Source organism: Gymnoscopelus braueri (assembly GCF_963280865.1).
Source record: "Gymnoscopelus braueri genome assembly, chromosome: 21".
Classification (NCBI taxonomy): domain Eukaryota; kingdom Metazoa; phylum Chordata; class Actinopteri; order Myctophiformes; family Myctophidae; genus Gymnoscopelus; species Gymnoscopelus braueri.
In genome coordinates, this window is record NC_137623.1 from 26,334,042 (window position 1) to 26,357,162 (window position 23,121).

The 23,121-nt window shown below is 43.3% G+C and overlaps 1 protein-coding gene across 1 annotated transcript in view; it reads right to left on the reverse strand.

Annotated features, from left to right (window-relative positions):
• Positions 1-23,121, reverse strand: part of slco5a1 (solute carrier organic anion transporter family member 5A1) — a 51,154-nt gene that overhangs the window by 5,995 nt on the left and 22,038 nt on the right. The window contains exons 3-6 of the mRNA XM_080417857.1: positions 13,891-14,023; positions 13,040-13,260; positions 7,829-7,993; positions 3,391-3,589 (exon numbers count right to left, since the gene is read on the reverse strand). Of these exons, the coding sequence (XP_080273983.1) occupies positions 3,391-3,589; positions 7,829-7,993; positions 13,040-13,260; positions 13,891-14,023 (718 nt within the window). The remainder of the gene's footprint in view (positions 1-3,390; positions 3,590-7,828; positions 7,994-13,039; positions 13,261-13,890; positions 14,024-23,121) is intronic.

The window sequence follows — 23,121 nt, forward strand, 5'->3', positions numbered from 1 at the left end:
ACACAACAATAGCTTCATTAATGTGAGGACCCAGCCTTCCTCCAAGCTAGGGCAGTGCGAAGGAAAGAAGAGAGGACAAACACAGAGAGAGAGAGAGAGAGAGAGAGAGAGAGAGCAGATATGAAGGAAGGGAGTGAAAGTGAGAGGTGCACTGGGTCAACAGGCGGTGTGGGAACCAGCTCTCTAAAGCCAACAGGTCTGCTGTTCTGTCTACATGGGGGGCAGTGAGGCACGGCCTGGTTGTCTCTGTGAGGCCCTGCAATGAGGCCCAGCAGGGGACACACTAACACAACACACACACACACTTTCTGACACATATTCTGACACTCACACATACAGTACATACGCACTTATTGAGAATAAGAACACACACTACTGCCAGTGTTAACACTACAAGGTGAGGGAAGTTTGTAATCAGAGCATCAGAGCATCTTGTAATGTAAAAGATGCTCTGAAGAGATTACACCATTACAACAGAAAATGCAGCCTCTGAATGCTTTTAATTATCCCGAAAAGCAGGGACAAAGCTTTTTACACTATTTTACATTTGACTACTTAGTCGGCGGGCCATCGTGTACTAAAAGCCTGTATTGGTGGTAGCGGTCCTAAATGTCATCACAGCGGTCACAGGAGGAACGAGTTCAGTTATCGGGTCAGTTCAGGTTAAGAGCAGCATTACTCTGCAAACAATAGCTGGACTCCTGCTGACACAACATAGCCACATTCCGGGACAATGTGTGTGTATGTGTGTGTGTGTGTGTGTGTGCGCGCGCTCGCAGGTGCACTCGTGCATGTGAAATGGCATCTATTTCAACACAGACCCAGACGTGCTGCACTGACTGCAGTGTACGTGACCTTCTTTTTACCCTCCCCCCCCCAATCGAAGCCCCACCCCTCACAGAGCCCTCCAGATGCTGTGGTGCGTCATGAAGACCGCATCGCTTCAAAATCCCAAAAGCTGGGACCAGGAGGAGACAACGGAAAAGAGCTTAATCTGCTTTAACACTGCAGGACAGAGCATGTTGCTCTGCACGGGACTTGATGAAAGGATCAGGCTTTGTCTGAGGCACGGTGCATTAAACTCAGATGTACATGTTATTTTCTTGAAATATCAAATCGCCCCGGCTCATACAGGTTAATGTATTGCGGGGTTGCTGTTACACATGCTGGCTTTTGGGATCATAGACTGTTATTTAATTATTTATTTAATTATTTGGGGGGGGGGGGGGGGTGGGGGCATTTGTATGCGTTATTTCAGATAACAGTGTATCTGTTCAGTGTAGAGGCAGGAAATAAAGGGCAGAGACGAGAGAGATGCGAGAAAGACAGGGGTCAGATTGGAACGCGAGTCGTCGCGCTCACAAGGAGCATAATGGTCTGGCAGAGCCACCAGGCAACCCCGGTGATATTTGTCCATCTAGAACTTGGTGTATGTTTTTGCCAATGTGTTGCTTGGCTCTTAACAAACAGACAAACTCAATCATTAAGCAAATAAACATATTATAAATAAATGAAAGCACCAGAAATATGATACAGAAATCATACTTTTCTGCATGACGTTGCCATGTGGAGATTTCCGGTGGACAAGCTAAACAATGCGTCGCATTGCAATACATTGTGAGCTTAATTTTTTTTTTTTATCTTGGAATAATTGAGACAATTTTAAAACACAAATCTGTGGGTTTGGGGGTCCCGGTATAAAAGTTTTTCAGATGGGGTCCGTGAACAAATGCATAATAAATGTGGTGGTCCCTGACATGAAAGCGTTTGAGAGCCACTGGTCACGGAGCGTGAGTACAGATAAGTAGAACAAAGAGAGGACTATACAAATTCCTCATGTGGGCGATAGCAGTGGCAGGTCCCGGTCATAATGACGGTTCCTTCCAGTTCACAGGATGCTGCTGAATGCTCGACAAACACCATGGTCATTAATAAGTCGCGGTGGCACAATTTGAGAGACAGACCTTAAACAAACTCTTCTACAGGCAGCGAGGGGACAAGCTGCAGGCCGGGAGAACTCCATCAGTCGCCTAGAGAAATAAGCTGTAGCATAACGTCTTGTTGAATAGATGTGCAACCTTAAAATGTGTTGTTTTTTATGTCCACTTCCAGAGGGAACAGAAGCCATCATATAGATCAAGCTACAAGCCAGCCTAAATCACAAGCAAACTAGGAGAGATGTCTCCGCAGGATTTAAATTGATACACCAATTAAAATTCCTGCCCGTAAAGACACATTTGTACAAGTCTGGGCTAAACAGTATCTCCATGCGTTAGTAGGCTAGTAAAATCCTATTCCCGCGGGACTATTGAGCTGTCAGTACATCTACCCTGTAAAATAAATTAATTGGTTCACCCCCCATCTAAAGGGAGTAAAATACCCAGCGCAGCTTAATTACTTGTGAATATGCCTTTAAGATGAGCCAATTAAACGTTGTACTGATAAAATGGGAGAATAAAAAGACCATATGGAATCTAATGTGTGTAACTACAGAACGTAAAATAGTCATTTGTACGGCCTTAACCACTTGTCACACCTCAGGTGTCATCAGGCATCACTCATAGCATTCCTCCGTATGTGTCTGTATATTCACAAACGTGACTGCCGCGCCATGTCAGTGGCACGGCTGTGATACACTGGATGATGACTGGTGCCTATGTGTGCATGTGGTACGCCTCCCTCTGCGTATGATATGTGTGGTGTTGATGGCAGGCTTCAGAAATAGAGGTGGCAGCGTGATTCATTGCATCCACTAGAACAGATGCTAGAGTGGCAAATTAATGACTCACACTCCACACCGAGACGCCACAGTGGATGATGTTGATGTGAACGGTGACAGCATCCCTGGACTCAAAACCTTCCACTACAGTGAGTGAGTTTACGTGCGTTTTCTTTTCTTCTTCTTTTTTTCTGAGCGCTTCAGATATACTGTGTATTTCACATGTTGCGTAACTCAGAACATTGCAACACATGTGCGAAAATACAACATACTGTAGATGTTTGGCCTCCTTTCACTGAAAACACATTGCAGTGGGATTGGTCATCTACAGTTACTATACAAGGACTTCAGCTCATCAAGAATCATCAAGCACAACACAGAACCTGCATTTACATCCCACAACATCTGTCTGTGAGACTCGCCACGACTCCTGCTCTCATTATCTGTGGTATGTTAACGCCCCTTAAACCCTATGTTGACAGGGGTCCCCAGGGGATACTTAAGACTATACTTCTACTATACCTCCTTTTTTCCCTGTGTACACCAAATCTCTGATGCTACATGCTCGCGATACATTGTGAGCTCCATCTTCGCCGAACGTTTGCTTATCGTGACACGCCCAGAAGAATAGGGACGCTAGGGTTAACGCGGGTTAAGAGAACCGTCCTCACCCGGTAGTGTACGGTATGTTGATGCCTCCCAGGTTGATGCTCTCACAGCCCACGATGAAGAGCGTGGAGAAGCAGAGCAGCGACACGCCGCTGCAGATCATGGCCAGCTTGGCAGACTCCCTGGCACCCAGCTTCAGCTTCTTGATGATGTAACCGCCCAGCACGATGCCAACGCCAGCACTGGGCACGATGATCACACCTGGAAGAGGGGGGAAAGGACCCAGATGGACTCGGGTTACTATGGTTAAATAAAACGAAATGACGGAAACTAAAACGATTTTAGTTAACAAAAATAAAAACGAGGCATTACAAAAAACGATAACTGTGCGTTTACTGAAACCATAGAGAAAATGGCCTTAGTTTTAGTCTTTGTCAATATTTCATACATCTGTATAAGCCTAATATTTTAACACAATCTATATATATATATATTTTTTTAAATAGCAGATCTGTACTTGCACTGTTTTTTACATTTCTACCTAATAAAAAATATCCAAACAAAGACAATACAAATTTAAATAAAGCACTTCACAGGGCCATGTTGTGTTATATGAATAGTATGACAGTAAAGCTCAGCAGGGCTAGGCCAGGCCGTGGGGGCTAGCAGTGAGCTGTGCTAGAGCTAGCTTAATTGACAACGGCATTGAAGTCAACGCCGAGCTGTTGGGCCGGATGGACAGTGTGGACATGGTCAGTGTACACATCCACCAGAGGAGGGAGCAAAGGCCCCCCCCCCCCCCCGTCAGGCTGCACACGCCTGTCCCTGTACATCCCAGTCACAGGCTCTCACGGCTGGATAACGACACAACGAGATCCAGGCAGCCGGGATGGAGATGTCCCCGAGACATGTCGCAGGGTATGCAGTGATAAGTGTACATCCACTTGTGTACACACACACACACGCACTCGCATAAAACATACATATGCCTACGCACACACTCACACTCCATTCATCTCCTGGAGCACTCTCAGCAGGGGGCCAGTTATCACACAGCTGTAGCTTGTGATTATCCTATAAGTACATGTGTTTGTGTGGTACAAGCTCATGCTTTAGCCCAGGATTAAAGCAGACATGCGTGCACACATAGCCTATATGCACACTTCATATCACAGTGATTTGTACAGACTGCTTCGCCCGGGTTGCTGAACGCTTGATAGCTACAACATGCGGCCGTACGCCATCTGACATGATTCTGTACAAAACGCTGAAACTTCCAAAGAGTTCCAAGAGCTCAACCAACCGGGGAAAGAGGTTCTGCCATGAAAGAAGTGAAAATCCATGTCGCTGCTGTCAGGTGGAAACCACATATGTCCAAAACTGCTACTTTTCAGAATTCCAGAATAGCTAAAATAGCAGATCTACAAGCTCAAAATGCATTGCAAGCTTGTAGATCTGCTATTTTTGCTACTTTTTTTGTGACTCCAATATGACGGAGAAATGCATTCATTTATGAAAAAAACATAAGTTAAAATATGTAGATATGAAGTTTCTGCCCGGCAGCAACGATATGGAAATCCATTACTAAAAATGTGTTGACATTATCTAAAATATAAGGTAAGGTGTTGTTACCAGTCCCAAAGACCTTCATAAGAACCAAAACATTGGCAGGAATAATGCAGAGAATGTGCAGGTTAGGATAGAATTTAAGTGTGTGTGTGGGTGTTCTGTATGCATGTGCAGGTGCGTGTGTGTGTGTGTCCAGTCATATTTCTTAGATTCTACAGCAGAAAAGTCACGACTAGTGTGACCTTTCTGAACTGTAGCTTGTGATCCAGTGAAACGCTGCTGGATGTAGCAGAGGATAAGATGGAAACATATATATATATATTCAAAGTCATTGGAAAAGGTTAGAGAAAAAGCTAAAGATGACTGTGGAGAGCAGAGGTGTGAACTACAGTAGGTGCGAAAAAAAGAGTTGGGAAGAAAAGAGGATGCATTGCCCTGGAAGAAGAAAAAAAAATGGGGAACTCTCAGCTGAGAGGTGTGCGTGTGTGTGTGTGTGTGTGTGTGTGTGTGTGTGTGTGTGTGTTAGGTCTATTTCTGTAGCAACCGCTAATGAGCATGGTGCGGTGACATCTCTTGCAAGATAAAGTCTAAACTTAAAGGAGTAGTTCACCCCAAAAAAATACTTATTTTCTATCAATTACACACCCTATGAAGCATTGATTTTTTTTGTCAAAAACAAAAAAAATCTCCATGAATTCAATGCTTCATGGGGAGAGTAATTGATAGAAAATAAGTCATTTTTTGGGTGGACTACTCCTTTAACACACACACACGCTTGCACATGTACATGCTTAAACACACTTAAAACACACCTGAATGGTTATGCTGGCACACACACACACAAACAGCCTGGTCATTTTTAAAGCATGAGCTGTCCAGTGAATCTCTGTCTTGGTCAGGGAGGATGTAACTGTTGTCCCAGAGAACCACCGATGTGACATCCACAGGAGTTGCCCTCTCCTCCCTTTAATTACTTCCACACAGCCTGGCATCGTTTGGGTAGCCATGGCAACTGTAACACCCGTTTGCCTTTCCCCCCTTGTATCCTGGCAACAGGCAGATGAGATTGAGGCAATGCCAGTTTGTGTGCGTGTGTGTGTGTGTGTGTGCGTGCGACCACAGCTATTTCACAGCCATTCGAGTCAATTGAGCTTTCAAATCAATCCCCAACTCGCATTTATAACCCTGATGCCAGATTAGCCGCACATTATCCTTACAGATTATCATCACTAGACTGATTGATGAAATAGAGCGGTCCCTTGTGCAATGTACTGGATGGACTGAACACATATTACAACATGAAACTGCCAGGAATGTGGAATGTGTCCTTATGTGTGTGTGTGTGTGTGTGTGTGTGTGCGTGAGTGCAAGTTGGCGGATGCTTACTGACAACGGTCGCAATTATTTGAGATGATTGCAATCGCTTTGCATAATTGTCCGAATCGTTTCAATGTTGAAAAATGTTCATGCATTTTCAAACATAGATCGGCTATTTCCACTATGTAACCCGTTAAGACCTGAGGCTGATTCTACAAATGCCTTCTAAAAATCAGTGGCTCTCAAACTTTTTTCGTGCCAAGGACTCCCAAATTGATGACCGCGGACCTCCATCTGACAATGTTTTGTGCCGAAATTCAAACACTTTCAAGATTTTTATAAAAAAAAAAAAGCAGATGTACAAGCTTGCGCACTGAGCTTGTAGATCTTCTATTTTCGAAATAACCAACGCTGAAATCTAAAAGACAAAAATTGAAAATTATTGAACGCCTAAAAGCCAGAATTCAAACCCCAAAACACAATGAAATCGTTCATCACAATTTCTTTTTTGTATGACAATGAATCGTCAAGTGCAATTTCATGATCTCAACAGCCCTATACTGACAACACAGACTGGTACGTTGCAGTAGCTCTCTGAACGAAAGCCAGCGGGTCACAATGAGTCAGAGTGTTGCTCTCTGTCTGCGTGCGTCTGTGCTTACGTGTGTGCACGTAGTGAAGAACAAGAAGAGGGGAGGCAGGGACGGAGGAAGATACAGGAACAGTGGGGGAGTGAGTGAACAAAATGCCATACATTCACTTTGTATTCACAGACTTATTATTCACTTAGTATTTGCTGACTTAGTATTCACCGACTTGGTATTGACTTAGTATTGACTTAGTATTCACCGACTTGGTATTGACTTAGTATTCACTGACTTAGTATTCTTTGACTTAGTAGGCTATTCACCGTCTTAGTATTCACTGACTTAGTATTCACTGACTTAGTATTCACCGTCTTAGTATTCACTTACTGTAGTATTCACTGACTTAGTATTCACTTATTATTCCCCTACTTAGTATTCACTGACTTAGTATTCACTTAGTATTCATTGACTTAGTATTCACTTGATATTCACTGACTTGGTATTCACTTAGTATTCACTGACTTAGTATTCACTTACTGTAGTATTCACTGACTTAGTATTCACCGTCTTAGTATTCACTTACTGTAGTATTCACTGACTTAGTATTCACTGACTTAGTATTCACTTAGTATTCACTGACTTAGTATTCACTTAGTATTCATTGACTTAGTATTCACTTGATATTCACTGACTTAGTATTCACCTAGTATTCACTGACTTGGTATTCAGTCCACTTAGTATTCACTCACTTAGTATTCACCCAGTATTCACTGACTTGGTATTCAGTCCACTTAGTATTCACTGACTTAGTATTAATATTATAGCTCTGGCTGGATATCAGTGGGATGTGTAACACCCATGGGCATGCTCACTTTTACCATAGAGTCTGGGGTTAAAAAAAAATCAAAAAGGATATTTTCAGGAGAAATTACAATTCAGTAGCACAGCAGGAGAAATGGCAAAAATTCAGGAGAGTTGGCCGGCCGGCATGCAAAAGGCGATGTCCCGGTGTGAGCCGTATCATTACCTGTGTATATGCTGGCATTGGAGGCGGGGATGCCGAACTGGGACTCGATGAACTTTGGGATGAAGGTGATGAAGGCGGTGACGATGGCGCACTCTGCCGTATAGGACAGGCTGACGAAGAGGAAGGTCATGTTACTCAGGATCCTCACCGCGGCCTTGGGCAGGTCTGAGGACACAGAGAGCAGGGGAGGGGCATCGTTAGTGGGCTGCTGCAGTGGTGGAAAGTAACTTAAGTACATTTACTCAAGTACAAGTTTGAGGTACTTTTACTTTACTGGAGTATTTCCGATTTTCAATAAGTACTTCTACTCCACTAAATCTCAGAGGCAAATATTTTCAAAAGATTATTATACATTTTATACCTTCTGAAACGGGACATTCTGCATAATGAGTACTTTTACTTTTGGTACTTTAAGTACGTTTTGATGCCATTACTTTTGTACTTTTACTTAAGTACATTTTGATTACCGGACTTTTACTTGTAACAGAGTGTTTCTACATTGCAGTATCTCTGTCTCGCTCACAAACACACAAGCATGTGCATTCTTTGTCACACACACACACACACACACACACACACACACACCACATACACACACTTAAAGGACCACTTCACACATTTTCAACCTATCTTCATACAATGAGTCCTCACAAATGCTCTATAATATGGTACCATTTTTGTCTCCTCTGCCTGTGTCTCAAACGAGGGCTGTGCACAGTTCAGAAACCCGCCTACCAGTGACATCATCGATGGGGAATCCAGGCTAATAGGTGCAGGCTTTCTATTCCTGGAAAGTTAGCATGCTATAATAGAAGCCATTGTTCTCACATAGAAATAAATAAAATCGAAATCTTGTTAGAAATGACCAAACCTGCGTACCGATGATGTCACTGGACTGTCCACAGCCCTCCTCTGAGACACAGTGAGTAGACAGAAACGGTGCCATCTTGTAATGAATGAGAACCAAATATGTGAAGATAGGCTGAAAATGGGTGATGAGGCTGAAAATGGGTGATGTGGTCCTTTAGGTACAGTATGCAAAGCTATAATTAACAACAGACACAGAAAATGTGGTGCATGAGTTGTGTAAATCTTCTCGTAACTGCATATCAGAATCTTGCACAAAATCCAACTCATTGTGTGTGTGAAATCATTAGTGTGTTGTTAGCTGCACCGCGACCCAGATGGCCTGTAACGTTATCTAAGTTGTGGGCTAAAACCCGCAAAACGGAGCGTCACAAAACTAGATTTGAGCCTAATTTATACTTTGTTGCGCAACGATGTCACTTGTCAAAACTAACTGCTAGAAAATCTGCGGCTTTAGAGTCAACATCCTAGGCAACATCCTCTAAGGGCGTGGTGTGGTCATAATATCAACTTCCAAAACACGTGGACATTCTTGCAAACAGAGCCTAGTCAAATTAATCAGTTATTGCGAGCAGTGGTGGTTAAAGTACTCAAATGTAAAAGTATCAATACCGCAATGTAGAAGTACTCCGTAACAAGTAAGACTGGAAATAAAAATGTACTTGAGTAAAAGCACAAAAGTATTGGTATCAAAATGTACTTAAAGTACCAAAAGTAAAAGTACAAAAATGTTTGAAAATAGCAGCTCTTCAAGCTCACAACGCGTCGCGATGCGACGCGCTGTGAACTTGTAGATCGGCTATTTTCAAATAGCCTAGGTATAAAACAGGGCTAAAGTGATTAATGTATGTTTTATAATAATAATTTATATCTGCGAAGTAACTAGTAACTAAAGTTTTCAAATAATTGTAGAAATAATTGTAAAAGTACAATATTTGCCTCTGAGATGTAGTGGAGTATAAGTAAAGTATAGACAATTGGAAATACTCCAATAAAGTAAAAGTAACTCAAAATTGTAAAGGTACAGTACTTCAGTAAATGTACTTAGTTACTTTACACCACGGATTGTGAGTAAGAAAATATTGCACAATTCAAATTCAAATTAGATTTAATTAATCAGTCATAATCACAATATTTGAGGCACACTTTAACAGTGCTGGTAATGAGCCTTGGACCCAAAGTCACAGCCCTGCAAACAGATATCATTGAAAATTTGAGTTTGAGTTATTTTTTTGGTTCAAGGTTTCTTTATTTTATATTTTCACATACAGGTCAATAACAAAAGGCATACAAAAACAGTGGGAGTTTGAGTTTTAACGAGTCCTAATAAGGTGATATATATGTATGCGTGCGTGCTCGCCATGATTTTGTGAATGTAACCTTACTGCACCTATAATATTTGTGTCCTTGTATGCTCTCCTTTGTGTGGACATAAATAAATGGTTAAAATGTGTGGGGGATTCGGCTGAGTGTCATTTATGTGTACGTTTGTAAATTATACATGACTTCTAAAGAACATCAAAAGGTTTTTTCTTTGGACTCATGTCCTCCTCACTCAGATGTCTCACAGAAAAAGAAGGAACTAACAAAGGGCCGGAATTAGGTTGGTGCTTATTTATTTAAAAGCACCGCTCAAAGTGTTGGTTATGCGGATAACTGTTCCCTCGCTGGGTGGCATAGCGGTTTGTTCTGGGGGATAGCTCCTCAGTGCTAATTCAGCTAATCTTGTTCTGGGCGGAGAAAGTGCTAGCATCTGTCAGTGTTAGCTGGGATCAGAGGTAGGAATAGCACGGTGATGCTAATTATTTCAGTCATGGTAGGGCTGGACCATACGGTAATCTGGTACGGAGGGGGACAGATGGTGAGGTCCTGTTGATGTCTAAAGCCTTTTTCCACTGCACCATAGAACGGTTCTGAGAACAGGTAACAACCGTTCCAATTGCATTCCCATTTGCACACAGTTTGGCACGGTTTGGCGTGGAATGCTTTAAACTGTGCCCAGTTGGCAATGGCTGTTGCGTAACCAAGCTCAGCTCAGCCAAATCAATCTCGTAGGAGGGCTCAAGAACGTAGGTTTTCAATTATTGGAGTGCGGTGGGAAAAGCACTCTGAGAGTTAACACAAAATGCATGTCTGAATATTTACTACTGCCAAGACAGCAGAGGAGAGACAGCAATACATTTCCAAATCCATAGCAGACTACAGCCGTCGTCACCTTTAGCATTGCTGTCAGTGTCAACTTGTGTAGCCATAACCCTGATGTCATTAGTAATATGTTGTCATCACACGACTAAACTACATTGACGCGATGTCACTATCGTTTTTCGAGGGGAGATCCCACTTCTGATTCTCGCACCCACTGCAGTGGAAAGACAAATCTGTTCACACAACTACGTCACAGAACGGAGTGGTGCGTCATGGAAAAGAGGTATAAAGCAGCTGCTCTCGTACTAAGACAAACCACTGGACTCACAGTAGTCCTCGGACCTGCCTAATGTACGAATGACTTTGATTGATTGAGTCAAATCAATACTTTCTCAATCAATAGTTGATCACCATACACGTTTTGCATCTTGGCTTTTCTGCAGACGTTGATGATTCGATCAAAACTTTTTCAAAATTTCAAATCAATACATTTTGTCTACCAAGCTTTTTCCTAGGAAACGAAGTATCGAAGTAGCTTAGTATGTATACATCATAAGTCAATAGTTGCAATAGCACTGGATTTGTATACACTGTGTATACCTGTATGTCTAAGTAGTTAGTCACAGCTAATTCTGTTGAATTATTTTGGTTAGAAGTTAGTTAGAAGAGCAATTGCAACATGAATCCATCAACAGATAACAAAAATAAGTCAACAGAAAATAAATAATTAGAAAGGAGCCCACCAGCAAGAAATCTTAGCACTGTGGTTGAATTTAAACGTTAACTGCCTGCGGCTATCATAAGAGAATAATGATCTAATAATAACTAGATGCGCTTTCCTGTGGCTGTCGAATGTTTCTGGTGTTATAGAGCGAAACCCATCTATAAAGACATTTTTTACTATTGTGGTGGTAGCCAGGTTGGGATCCAAGGTCAGATATACAAGGTGTTCTTTTCTCCTTTTCAGGTGGATCATCAATTTCATCCAAAGAGATTCAATGAGAGAACAGAATCAGTTAAACATTTATAGCCGTTCCAATTCCAATTCTGTCAGATCATTTTTGTTTAAATCACTTCCACTTCTAAAATAAATGATATACACAGCAACAACAAAACACTTGTGTATAAAATGGCTGAAACCAAATTTGCATTAAATCTCATGGCAGACTATTACAGAATCCTATTATGCATAGTCACAATGTGTTGGCTCTGCTTAAAGCATCTGGTTTGCAATGGGTGTGGCGGATGAATAATGGGCCAGGGTCTATGCATGTGTGTGTTCACGAGTTTGTGCCCATGCAATCTGTTTGCATTCATGTTACCACGATTATGTGCAATAAAGAAGTGTGTGTGTGTGTGTGTGTGTGTGTGTGTGTGTGCTGCCATGGTTGTCAGCTACGTTGTCAGCTGCGTGAGTGGAAACGTGACTGCATCCCCCTGACAGCTCATTTAAGGAGAAGGGAGCCGACTGACTGAGAAAGAAAATGCTTTATAAAAAGGCAGAAGAGAGATGGGGAAACCACTGCAGCACGGAGCCAGGGAACTCTCTCTTCCAAGGAAAATAAGGACACGTATGACTTATCTAGAGCAGCACATGAACAATGATCTACAGTAGTCCATAGATCCACTTGTACAGGACTTTATGGTGTAGAAATGATGATTTTATGGGTTGCTACCAATTACCTGCACTGCGTTTATTGTCACATAATACAATTATTGTTCAACTCAAAGTCCTTGTCGGCCATTTCGAATAAAGCACTTGCATCATTAAGCAACCGCTCGGACAGCGTCCTCCATCACAAATCAATAGAGTCCTTACATGAGGTCTCAAATAGACCGTCCACTAAAAAGATAAGAAGACTAATCCTGGAACATTGATTGAATTATGGCCCATTTACACATCGATACCACATGGTTCCCGCATGAACGGCTTTTACAATGTATAGGATTCCAGCAGTAGAAGGGGGAGAGCAGTAAATGAACGCATCGCGTCTAGTGATTCACACTCACATGGGGAGAAATTAGAAATATTGCAGAGACGCATTTCCATTGAACTCACATTTAACAAGAGGAAAGTTTATGGCCACGGGAATTAAGTATACGTTTTTTTCCCGCAAGACCTAGTACAACCTCGACCTAGTACAACCTCGACCTAAAACCACAGTCCTAATTGCGGGTTCACATCATTATCATCCTCACCTTTGATGTCCTTTCCAAAGCCCATGGTGGAGGGGACGTTCTGGCCCTTGCTGTTGGACTTCTCCTTCATGATGTCGTCGTCGTCGCTCGACACGTCGCTGGAAGAGCTCATCTTTTTCCTCTTCCTCTTCTTGTGGCGCGGGGGCAGCTTCTTGGGGAAGGCGAACATGGGGAAGATGACCAGGAGCATGGCAATGGCGCACAGGAGGAAGCCACTCCACCTATAAGAGGAACAAAACCACAGCGGTTTAGGCTTGAAGTCAACGAAGTACAGGGACAAATATGGCACAGCGGACAATGAACAATGAAGAATATCTTTTTTTATCCTTGAAATATACAATGTATCTAGGGCTGTCACGATTCGAAAAATATGTTGACGATTAATTGTCACTCAAATAATTGCGATTAACGATTTAATTGTGTGTTTGGCATTGAACATATGAATACAAATAACATTTCTGTTTGCCTTTTAGGCTTCATAATAAAAAAATTGCACAGGGATATGACAAATAATTTAAATATACAAGAAATTATTGAAAGATTTAACCATTTTATACATGTAAAATAACAGAAATAGCTGATCTACAAGCTTACAACGTTGTAAGCTTGAAGATCAGCTATTTGTGCTTTTTTAAATATTTGAAAAATTTCAACATGAAGACGATTATGCAAAAATGATTGCGATTATCTCAAATAATTGCGATTAGAGATTATGTAATAATTGTGACAGGCCTAAATACGTATCGTATTGGAGGATTGAATACTATTGCCCAGCGTTAGACACATGTTGATACATGATGCACAGGATCACGCACACACACACACACACACACACACACACACACTCTTACCAGTTGCCAACAAAGCGAGGGTCGCTCTGGTCTATGTTGACTACCGTTTTGGGGTCGACGTAGAAGCCGATGAGAACTCCTCCCAGGAGGTAGCCAGCTGCTGGTCCCAGTGCTCCCATTACATACATGACAGCTGGAAGAGAGACGGGAATAACCAGTCACAACTATGAATGATACATCTGTATTTTGTAACCAGATCGGCCATTTTAGTTGCGAGACACTTGCGTGCAACCAAGTATAAATCAGGCGATAGTGTGGCACTTACGCTGGACTAATTACACATACTATATACATGTATGTAGCGTTTACTGTACGTACATGCAGCTGTGTGTACTTGCATGCACAGTTGCACACACACAAATGCATCTTTTCGTTACCTTGGAGAAAACATTGGTAAAGGTTGGTTAATGTCAATCCAAATGACCTGATCTTTAAGGGTCTTTGGAAAAAGTGGGAAGTGAAGTGTTCTTCATTTACACACGCACACACAACTACGTATTTCTCCAGGGACCAGCGGGAACGGTTCATTAGCCCTGAAGTGTGTGCCTCTACATTCATAACAAGTGCACTCAGGCCAGCGAGGGCCCCTGGCCTGCCCTGGGCTGAAGAGGGTCATGGCTTATGAGGTCTAAAAGGACTGACCCCTAGCGCTGCAGGGGTTTGACATCTGCTGGAGGGGATGCCTGCAGCACGGCAATAACGACTCACTTTAAGTCCATGTTGGAGCTAACCATTAACAGGGGTGTGGGGGGCCACATGCACCGTCACTTTGCCACAGGAGGGGAAAAACAAATTAAAGTTAGATAACGTCCCATAGGCATCCAGTGGAGAGGAAAGTCAAATGCAGTTACAAGTCGAAGTCAGAGGGCACACATTCTTTAATTACACCTGGGACATGCTGTGTGTGTGTATACATTTACACATCTGTGAGAATGGCAGAATTCTCACCTACAAGAAAAGCTAACACACACACACACCAAAATGTGTCTGTCTGCATGCGTGTCTGTTTGTGATTTCGTAGCAGGTGTGCCCAGACCAATGCTCTCTAATCGTGCTCTCTAATCCTTGATCTCTCCTCTGAGACCTCTGGAATACTTCCTCCACGTATTACATAACACACACACACACACACACACACACACACACACACACACACACACACACACACACACACACACACACACACACACACACACACACACACACACACACACACACACACACGTCTTCCATTAACAAAATGTGTTTTTGTCAGAAAGTAAAAGCTAAAAATCCTTTCATCTCAGTGGTAACATGGTGAACATTTCTACTCCTCTGGGAACCGGATTACAAGGCCTTCCTAAAAGAATGCCTTGTAATCCGCTGTTAGTCACTGTTTTACCCTCAACTGTATAGTGACTCAGGGCACCGCCGATGGCCTAGTGGTTAAGGCGCACACCACATATACAGTAGGCTCTAATGCAGTCTGACAGCAGGTTCAATTCCTGAGCACGACGGACTTCGCTGCGAGTCACTCCCTGTCTCTCTCTCCCCGTTTCCTGTCTCTCTCCACTATACTATCCAAAAATAAAGCAGAAAACCCCCAAAAATATCTTAAAGAAAAGAATGTACTGCGACTCGACGAGCATGGTGATGAGGCAGTCATTTTATATGAAAGCGCTCTTGGAGCTCAGGTGGCGCAGCGGGAAAGTACCTGCCCGCCGCCGGAGGCTGGGGGTTCAAATCCACCGCGGTGCATCAGGCTTTGTCGAGTGTCTATACGAACACAATTGGCCCGTGTTCAGGGGAGGGAAGCCGGGTGGGGAGGGTGATATTTGTCACTGCACGTATTCCTACGGTCTGGGGGCGGCACCTGTCAGCAGGGAGTGTTGGGCGGGAGGAGTAAACGAAGGCTCTATGTCCTCCCGGTGGGGGCTCCTCGCTGGCAGGTCAGGAGCCAGTAGGATACAACAGCAGTGACAACACACACCAATGTGCGTGGGGAGGAATCAATTGGCATAATGACTGAATTAGGGAGAAAAAGGGCTAAAAAGAAGGGGGAAAAAAGGGAAAGCCCGCTTTCCTCCAAGTCGGTCAATACATTAGGAACACGCCTGTGTGTGATCCAGGAGGGAGGTTCCAGCCACAGCCTGCCGCCCAAATCCTTATCTCAGGCTAATTACATCAAAGCCTCCTTCAACGGGACCACAGGGGAGGATGAGGAAGAGAGGAAATCATTCTTTAAACACAAAAGGGCCCTTCGACAAATCCTCTTATCAGCCTCTGGCAGGCGCACCAACACGCATGGATCGTGCACACAGACACACACACACACACACACACACACACACAACTGTGCACGTGTTCAAACGGATAATTCATTTGGCTGCTGCAGAGCACGCAGATGCAAACGTACACATTATGTGTATGTATACCCTGAGATAGATATTTATGTTGTCCAGGCATTTTTGATTTTTTGGGCGGTGAAACCGCCCCTATAAGTGAGGTTTGGACATCGACCACCCATTGCACCCCCCCAACCCTGCGCTGTGATTGGCCACCAGTGTACCCCCCTAACCCTGCACCGTGATTGGCCAATCACAGTCTATTCAGGACTGTGATTGGCTAGTGAAACATGACACATGTGCATAGCCCTATAAATAGGACTATGCACTTAAAAAAAACACATTTATGGGTTTTTTTAAGTTAGGGGTGTACAATGGTTGGTCCACAATATTACTTTTCTTTAAGTGAACTTCCATCACTGTGATGACCACTGTGACCACACCGCCCACTTCACACTGGGTGTGATTAAAATTGGCGTAAGGGAGGAGCAGCGGGCCAGCGGGCCAAGTCTTCACTATGACTCAGACATAACCATATAAGGAGTTCCCAATGCAGCTACGCCCAAATATGGAGTGTATTGTCTAACCTCAATGTGTCGTCATGGCATCAGGGCATTGGGCATATCGGTCGGATCGGCGGTGCGACAAAGGCGCGAGGGCTGCATAGCCGCCCGAACCTCTAGCTTGTCATAAATAGCAGAAATAACCGATCTACAAGCTCACAAGCTTGTAGGTTGGCTATTATTTTTATTTGTTGTACAGCACACTTTTTTTCACACTCCTAGAGCATATCCATCGTCACAATGAGATATACAGTAATTAATGATAGATGCCAAAACCAATTTAAGACATCCATTTGTATTTGTTATGTCAAAAGTCCAATCCCAATGACTTCCTGTGTGTGTTTGTGTGTGGAGGTCTGGAGGAATGGAAAGCGATGTGCACACTGCACAAACAACATACCTTTAAGAAGACCTGCACACACATGTTCTGCGTTTGAGCTGGAGGGTGAATGACACTTATACGGCTATACATTTACAGAGACTCTGAATGCGACAAAAACTAATGGTCTCCCTGGGTAAAGGTCTTCCTCTGCACTATTCTATATTGCAGCTTTAAAAGTCAATTCACAGTATTCGTAATCGTTAAACTGCCTGGTAGCCACAGTATAGACGTTACCGGATGTTACCACCCAGAGACAATGAATAGACATGAGACAATCAATCAGACATGGCAAGGACAGTGAGGACTAATTTTATGATCTGGATCTTGATTAAAAGGCTATATCTCTGAAAGGCGAGCTGGCGGATCATGTTCCTGAGGCTGCGCTGCAAATTAATTTTGCTGGGTGAGGAAATGTGACCAATAAAAGCAGCCTGTTAATGTTAGTGGGATTATGAGATACTCGCAACCAGTCAGGCTGTGATTAACTCACTGAAAAGGTTATGTTATGTGTGTGTGTGTGTGTGTGTGTGTGGGTGTGTGTGTGTGTGTGTGTGTGTGTGGTGCTGAGAGAGAAGGACAGATTGAACAAGCTTCACTAGCTTCACAGAACCGTACAGAAGTGGTTTCAACCGATCGATGTAGCCATCCAAGAATCCTATATGCTCTCACAAAAAAAAAAGGTAACAGCACAAAAGTATTGTAAACCAGTAGTTCTCAAACTTTTTGGTGCCAAGGACCCCCAAATTGGTATATATCTGAAAACGTTTTGTGCCAGGGACCCCCAGAAGAGAAGATGCGTTAACAAAATTCAAGATGTACGTGCTGTGAGCTTGCTATTTTTGAATATCCAATGTATAAGGCTAAAATATGGATAAAGGGGTTAAAATGATTGTGATGCTGTATTAACAAAAACAAATTTGCCATCCAAAAAGACCAAGAATGTAAGTGTGTTTGTGTGCATGTGTACTTCCAGCTATGATAATGGAAACTGTGTAAAGTGAGGACAATTTGCTGGTCCTCCCTTTTCAAGGAGCTAATTTGAGTTCATGGCTGAGGTTTAGGGGTATATATGTACGGTTTACATTTACGCATCATGTAGTGGTGCACACTTAGGTTAGTAGTCAAGGAATGAATGGAGTCAGTCAACCAACGTGCTCTGGCACAAGATTGGAGTCCGAGTGGTGGCCCCGCCCGTACAACATGAAAATAATCACTAATCATCACGTCCCCTTGTGGACCGGGTGCCCTGCTTGCCTCGCGCCATCAATTCACCCGTTCCATATGGCTTCAGCCAGGTGAGCCGGACCCAAGCTAGCTGAGGTCCCTCCCTCAGTCCCCGAAGGCAAAGGCGCCAGGCCATATCTCACATAGCTCCGTGGCCGTTGTGTAAGCACCCGTCATGATGCCATACCCATCCATCACATTTACAGTGTTCTGCCTGATCGGAGGGTGAAGAGGGTCGTAAACCGCGCCCCCCCCCACGCCCTGTTTGGCACCAAGCCACAGTGACTTACGTGCCCCGGGCTGGGATGGAAGGGAATATGAGGGTTGTCCCTACAGTGAAGGGCATTGTCGTCTAGTTGAGGATTATGCTGGCTCGGCAAACAGCTCTCCATCACATACACACACATGCGCTGGTTAGGGCAAACATCAATGGAGAGCATTGGAGACCAGAGGGTGCATGCCAATGAGGAGGACTGCATGGCGCACCGCAGGCTCACTTTACTCAATTACGCAATAGACCTTCACCGGCGGCACGTGAAGGACGTTACATTATAGCTTTCATATAGCCACACGCACACGTGAGTAGGTAATGGATTAGGAGCCCTCCATTGCAGTTATTGGCTTTTCCTCCTCTTCTATTATACAGAGTCAGCATCTAAGTACGCAGTGAAATCCTGAGCGTTCATTTAACTCTGTTAAGTGTAAAGACGGACCCCTAAGAGTAGATTTTTACACTCAAGAGTTAAATTAACACTCAGGAATTTTTTGTTCCATTCGGCCCGCCTTCAAATATGTTGTGCTGGCATTGTGCTGACTCTCTTCTGGAACGCTACGACACGCATGAAAGGAAATGAATTGAGGGTGAAGTCAGGGAGCGTGCAAAGTTAACATATTACAAAACAGAAATGAATATCGGCAGCGAGGGATTAATGAGGTGCGAGGCGGAAAGCACGTTTATTTGCGAGAGCTCCTGTACCACGGCTCAGACACAAAAAAAACCTGCATCTACCTGGATAAAACGGCTTTGTATCTTTTACACTTCAGTGTCCTCAAAGTCAACTGCCCTCCCCCATCCCCGCACCCCACCGGGCGTTATGTGCAGTTGTGCACACAATATGGGGGGGGGGGGCACAAGGTCAAGGGCGCCAGTGGCGAGTGGAGGAGGATCGGAGAAGGCTGGGAGAAAATTTACGTGTGTGTCGTTGACCCCCGTTTAGCTCCTCAATCGCGATATCGATGATGGATGGACAGGCGGCATGCCTCTGTGATACAAGGGCACAGAGGAAGAGGAGATTTACTGGATGAAGATGGCAACGCAGGGAGGGGGGGACGGGGACGGAGGGAAGAGGAGATAAAACAAAGAAGCAGTAGGGCAGAGGATGAGAAAAATGATACATTGACTAAAAGAAAGTAGGGGGAAAATAAATGCAGGCAGAAATGATATTAACCCATTAAGATCGGGAACGCATCTGTGTGTCATTTTTAGATTTCTTTGGCTATTCAAAAATAGCAGATCTACAAGCTCGTAGCGCGGCACTGAGTGCCGCACTATGAGCTTGTAGATCTGCTATTTTTTTGAAAAAATCGTGAACATTTGTGCAAATCTTTGAATACATATATATGTTTTAAAGCTAAAAAAAATTACTCCGAGCTGTGCTTCCGGGGGGTCCCTGGAACAACATATTTTGAGATGATGGTCCGGGGCCAAATACATATAATTTTGGGGGTCCTTGACATGAAAAAGTTTGAGAACCACTGATTATAGAATAAGTTCTTTAAAAAAAAAAAAAAAAGGGATTTTGAAGACATTTGTAGAATCCCCAGAAGCAAAGATTTTAGTTAAAATGTTTGCTTTAAAAAACATATATATTCAAGGATTTGCACACATATTCAAAAAATCTGTGCTGCGCTATGAGCTTGTAGATCTGCTATTTTTGAAGAAATCAAAAAATGACAATAAGGTCTTATTGGGTTAAGAGGAAGAGAATAGCGGTGGAGGAAGGAGCCGAGCTGCAGTGTGCTGTGTAATGGAGGAGGGATACGGCTGGCTCAGCAACATCCCGCTCATTATGCGACCTTCCAGGACCATCTCCTCCCGGAGCCCCGGCTCCTCCAGCCTGCTCCTTCTGTTGTCTCTTGTCACAAACCACTGATTCGGGCCGCAAGCCAGCCGAACGGGAAGAAAGAGTTGCTGAGAAGAGAGGATGTGTGTAAACAGTGCTGTCGCGAGCACTGAACAGGTTTGTGAGCGCCAATAGAATAGAATACATTTCTCTCCATCACAGACACAAAAATAAATTAAATATATATATACTGTATATATATACACACACATAAATACAATACTGTGTGAGATATATATACACACACACACACACACACACGGGTGGTGGTACTCATTTTTGAATCACAAAAGAAAGATTATCGCAATAGCTGCATAACGCATAGGTTAGGCTCTAAAAGGCCATCTGATCCTCACATCAACTGGCTTTTCATGTTGATGTCACATTTTTATACGTTAAAAGAACGCCTTCAGCACAAAACGCAATATCATTGCTCGACAGCTCGATACATACAAACCAAGGCAAAACGCCTTCTTCCAAAGTGACCTTGAGTGTGAATGTACTTTTGGACATAATGAGAAACAGATTTTTGCCTTGCTCAACCCCCCCCTAACCTCTCTTCTCGAGCCCCCCCAAGCGAGCCACCCTTGGGGACCAGCCAGTCCAGCTGAGACTGAGAGCGCAAATGAGAAGGTGAGGAACAAGCCAAGAGCCTTGGGGATCACCTTGAACCTAATGAAGCAACCCTCCAGTGGCCGAAATAATTACAACAGATTAATTGATTGATTTAATTATGCATGCAAAGCATAGGATGGGACTTTCACGCCTTGTCAGCCCACCGCGGGATTAGGAGTCTAAAACTCACAACGTTACAGAATTAGCAGTCTAAGGCCACTATTACGTCCCATCTGCTACTGAACCCACGATGAAACGAGGTGTGTGTATGTGAGTGCATACATCACATACACACATGCATACATATATACGCAGCATCTGTGTTTAGCAAGTCTCATTAAGCCCCCATTTCAGAAATAGCTAAAATAGCCAATCTACAACTCACAACGTATAGCATCGTAATCCGTTGTGGGAGCCCGTAGATCTGCTATTTTCGAAGATTAAATAAATAAAAAAGATCTATTAAAAAGGTAGGGTAAGTGATTTGCTTTGGTTAAAATAAGTGTTAAATAGCTCTATATTCTGATAGTACTCATTGCTATAGCTATAGAGCACCGAAGTCCTGACGTCACTCGTTCATCCCCAGGTTTGCGGAAGTAATTTCTCTATGGAGAATAACATTGGGTCATCTTAGAATCGTCTCATATAAGAATTGTGGTCCAAAAATAAACACCGCGTGTCGGCGTTATTGTCAGGGAGGAGGTTCTGTATCGTTTATGATAGTCAGTCACTTATATTTGATACAGTCTGTTTCTGGCGAAAATGTAACTAATTTGGCGGAAGTAACATTAGCGTTTTCTCACCGTCAGTTGATGCTTCATATCCATAAGAGTCAACCCGCCGGGGTCATTTGTTTATTTTTGGAACACAGTTCTTATTTGACGCGATATTAAATACGTCTATGGGATTCAGAACGGGGGTGGAAAACTGCGAACCAGGTAGACAAACAAAGGATGTGTAAATGACGTCAGACTTCGGCGGTCTATAGAGTGTTTGTTCAGTATTAGGAGTCTCCTTGTCTCTCCACCTCTTTATTGAACAGAAAATGCATTTTCGTTTCAGTTTCATTTCCAATTTTATCCAAATCAGGACAGAGAACTCAATCAGGATACAGATTAAACAAGTGAGATTGGAAGGGATGACACTTAAGAAATGAGCAGACAAATTGGAACTGGAACACTACAAATTAAGCTTAAAAATTGGTACTTTTTATTAAAAGAGCTGGAGAGACAGGGAGACATCTTTTACTGAAAAAACACTCTATAGCAATGATTAACATCAGAATATAGTATTTTAACCTTTTAACAAAATACTTTTTGTTTTAACCAAAAAATATCACTTACCCTACCTTTAACTTTTCATTTGTATTGTATTTTTGGATTTTTTTGCCTATAATGACATGCCCAAAATAGGGACACTCAATTAAATGAGGTTCTTTGGTCATTTCTCTCTCGCCTGTCATCGTCCCACGTTGTCCCTTCTCCACACTCTCCCAGGGAAACTCACTTTCAATGAATTATGTAATGCTCTACTTGGCCAATACCCTCATAAAGTCAGTTTCCAAAACAAGTCCAGGGAAAGGAATGTATGCCAAGCACGCAGGGGAAAATCTCTAGGGTTAAATTAACACGCTGGATTTTTACTGTGCATGAAGACACACACGGAGGCGTTGACCTCGCATTGTGTATTAGAAGGTAACATGTTACACATGGGAGCGGCCGTTCCGATCTCTCCTCGCCACAGACTTTGTCATCTTCCTGTGTTGCTTGCCGCGTCGAACTGATTAACGCAGCATCACACGCAAAAAAACATCAGCACAAGACGTTTATTATGCCTCAGTCACTCTGACTGGGCATAATTGTTCCGATTCCTTCCAGAGCAGCAGCGGCGCCGGCACCACAGAATGGCTCAGAGTGAGCTACTGTATCTGGTTTTGAGGGTATGAAAACACCGGGCCTGCTCCAATGTAATTAGACCTGTCAGCCTCAGCCAGCCGCAAC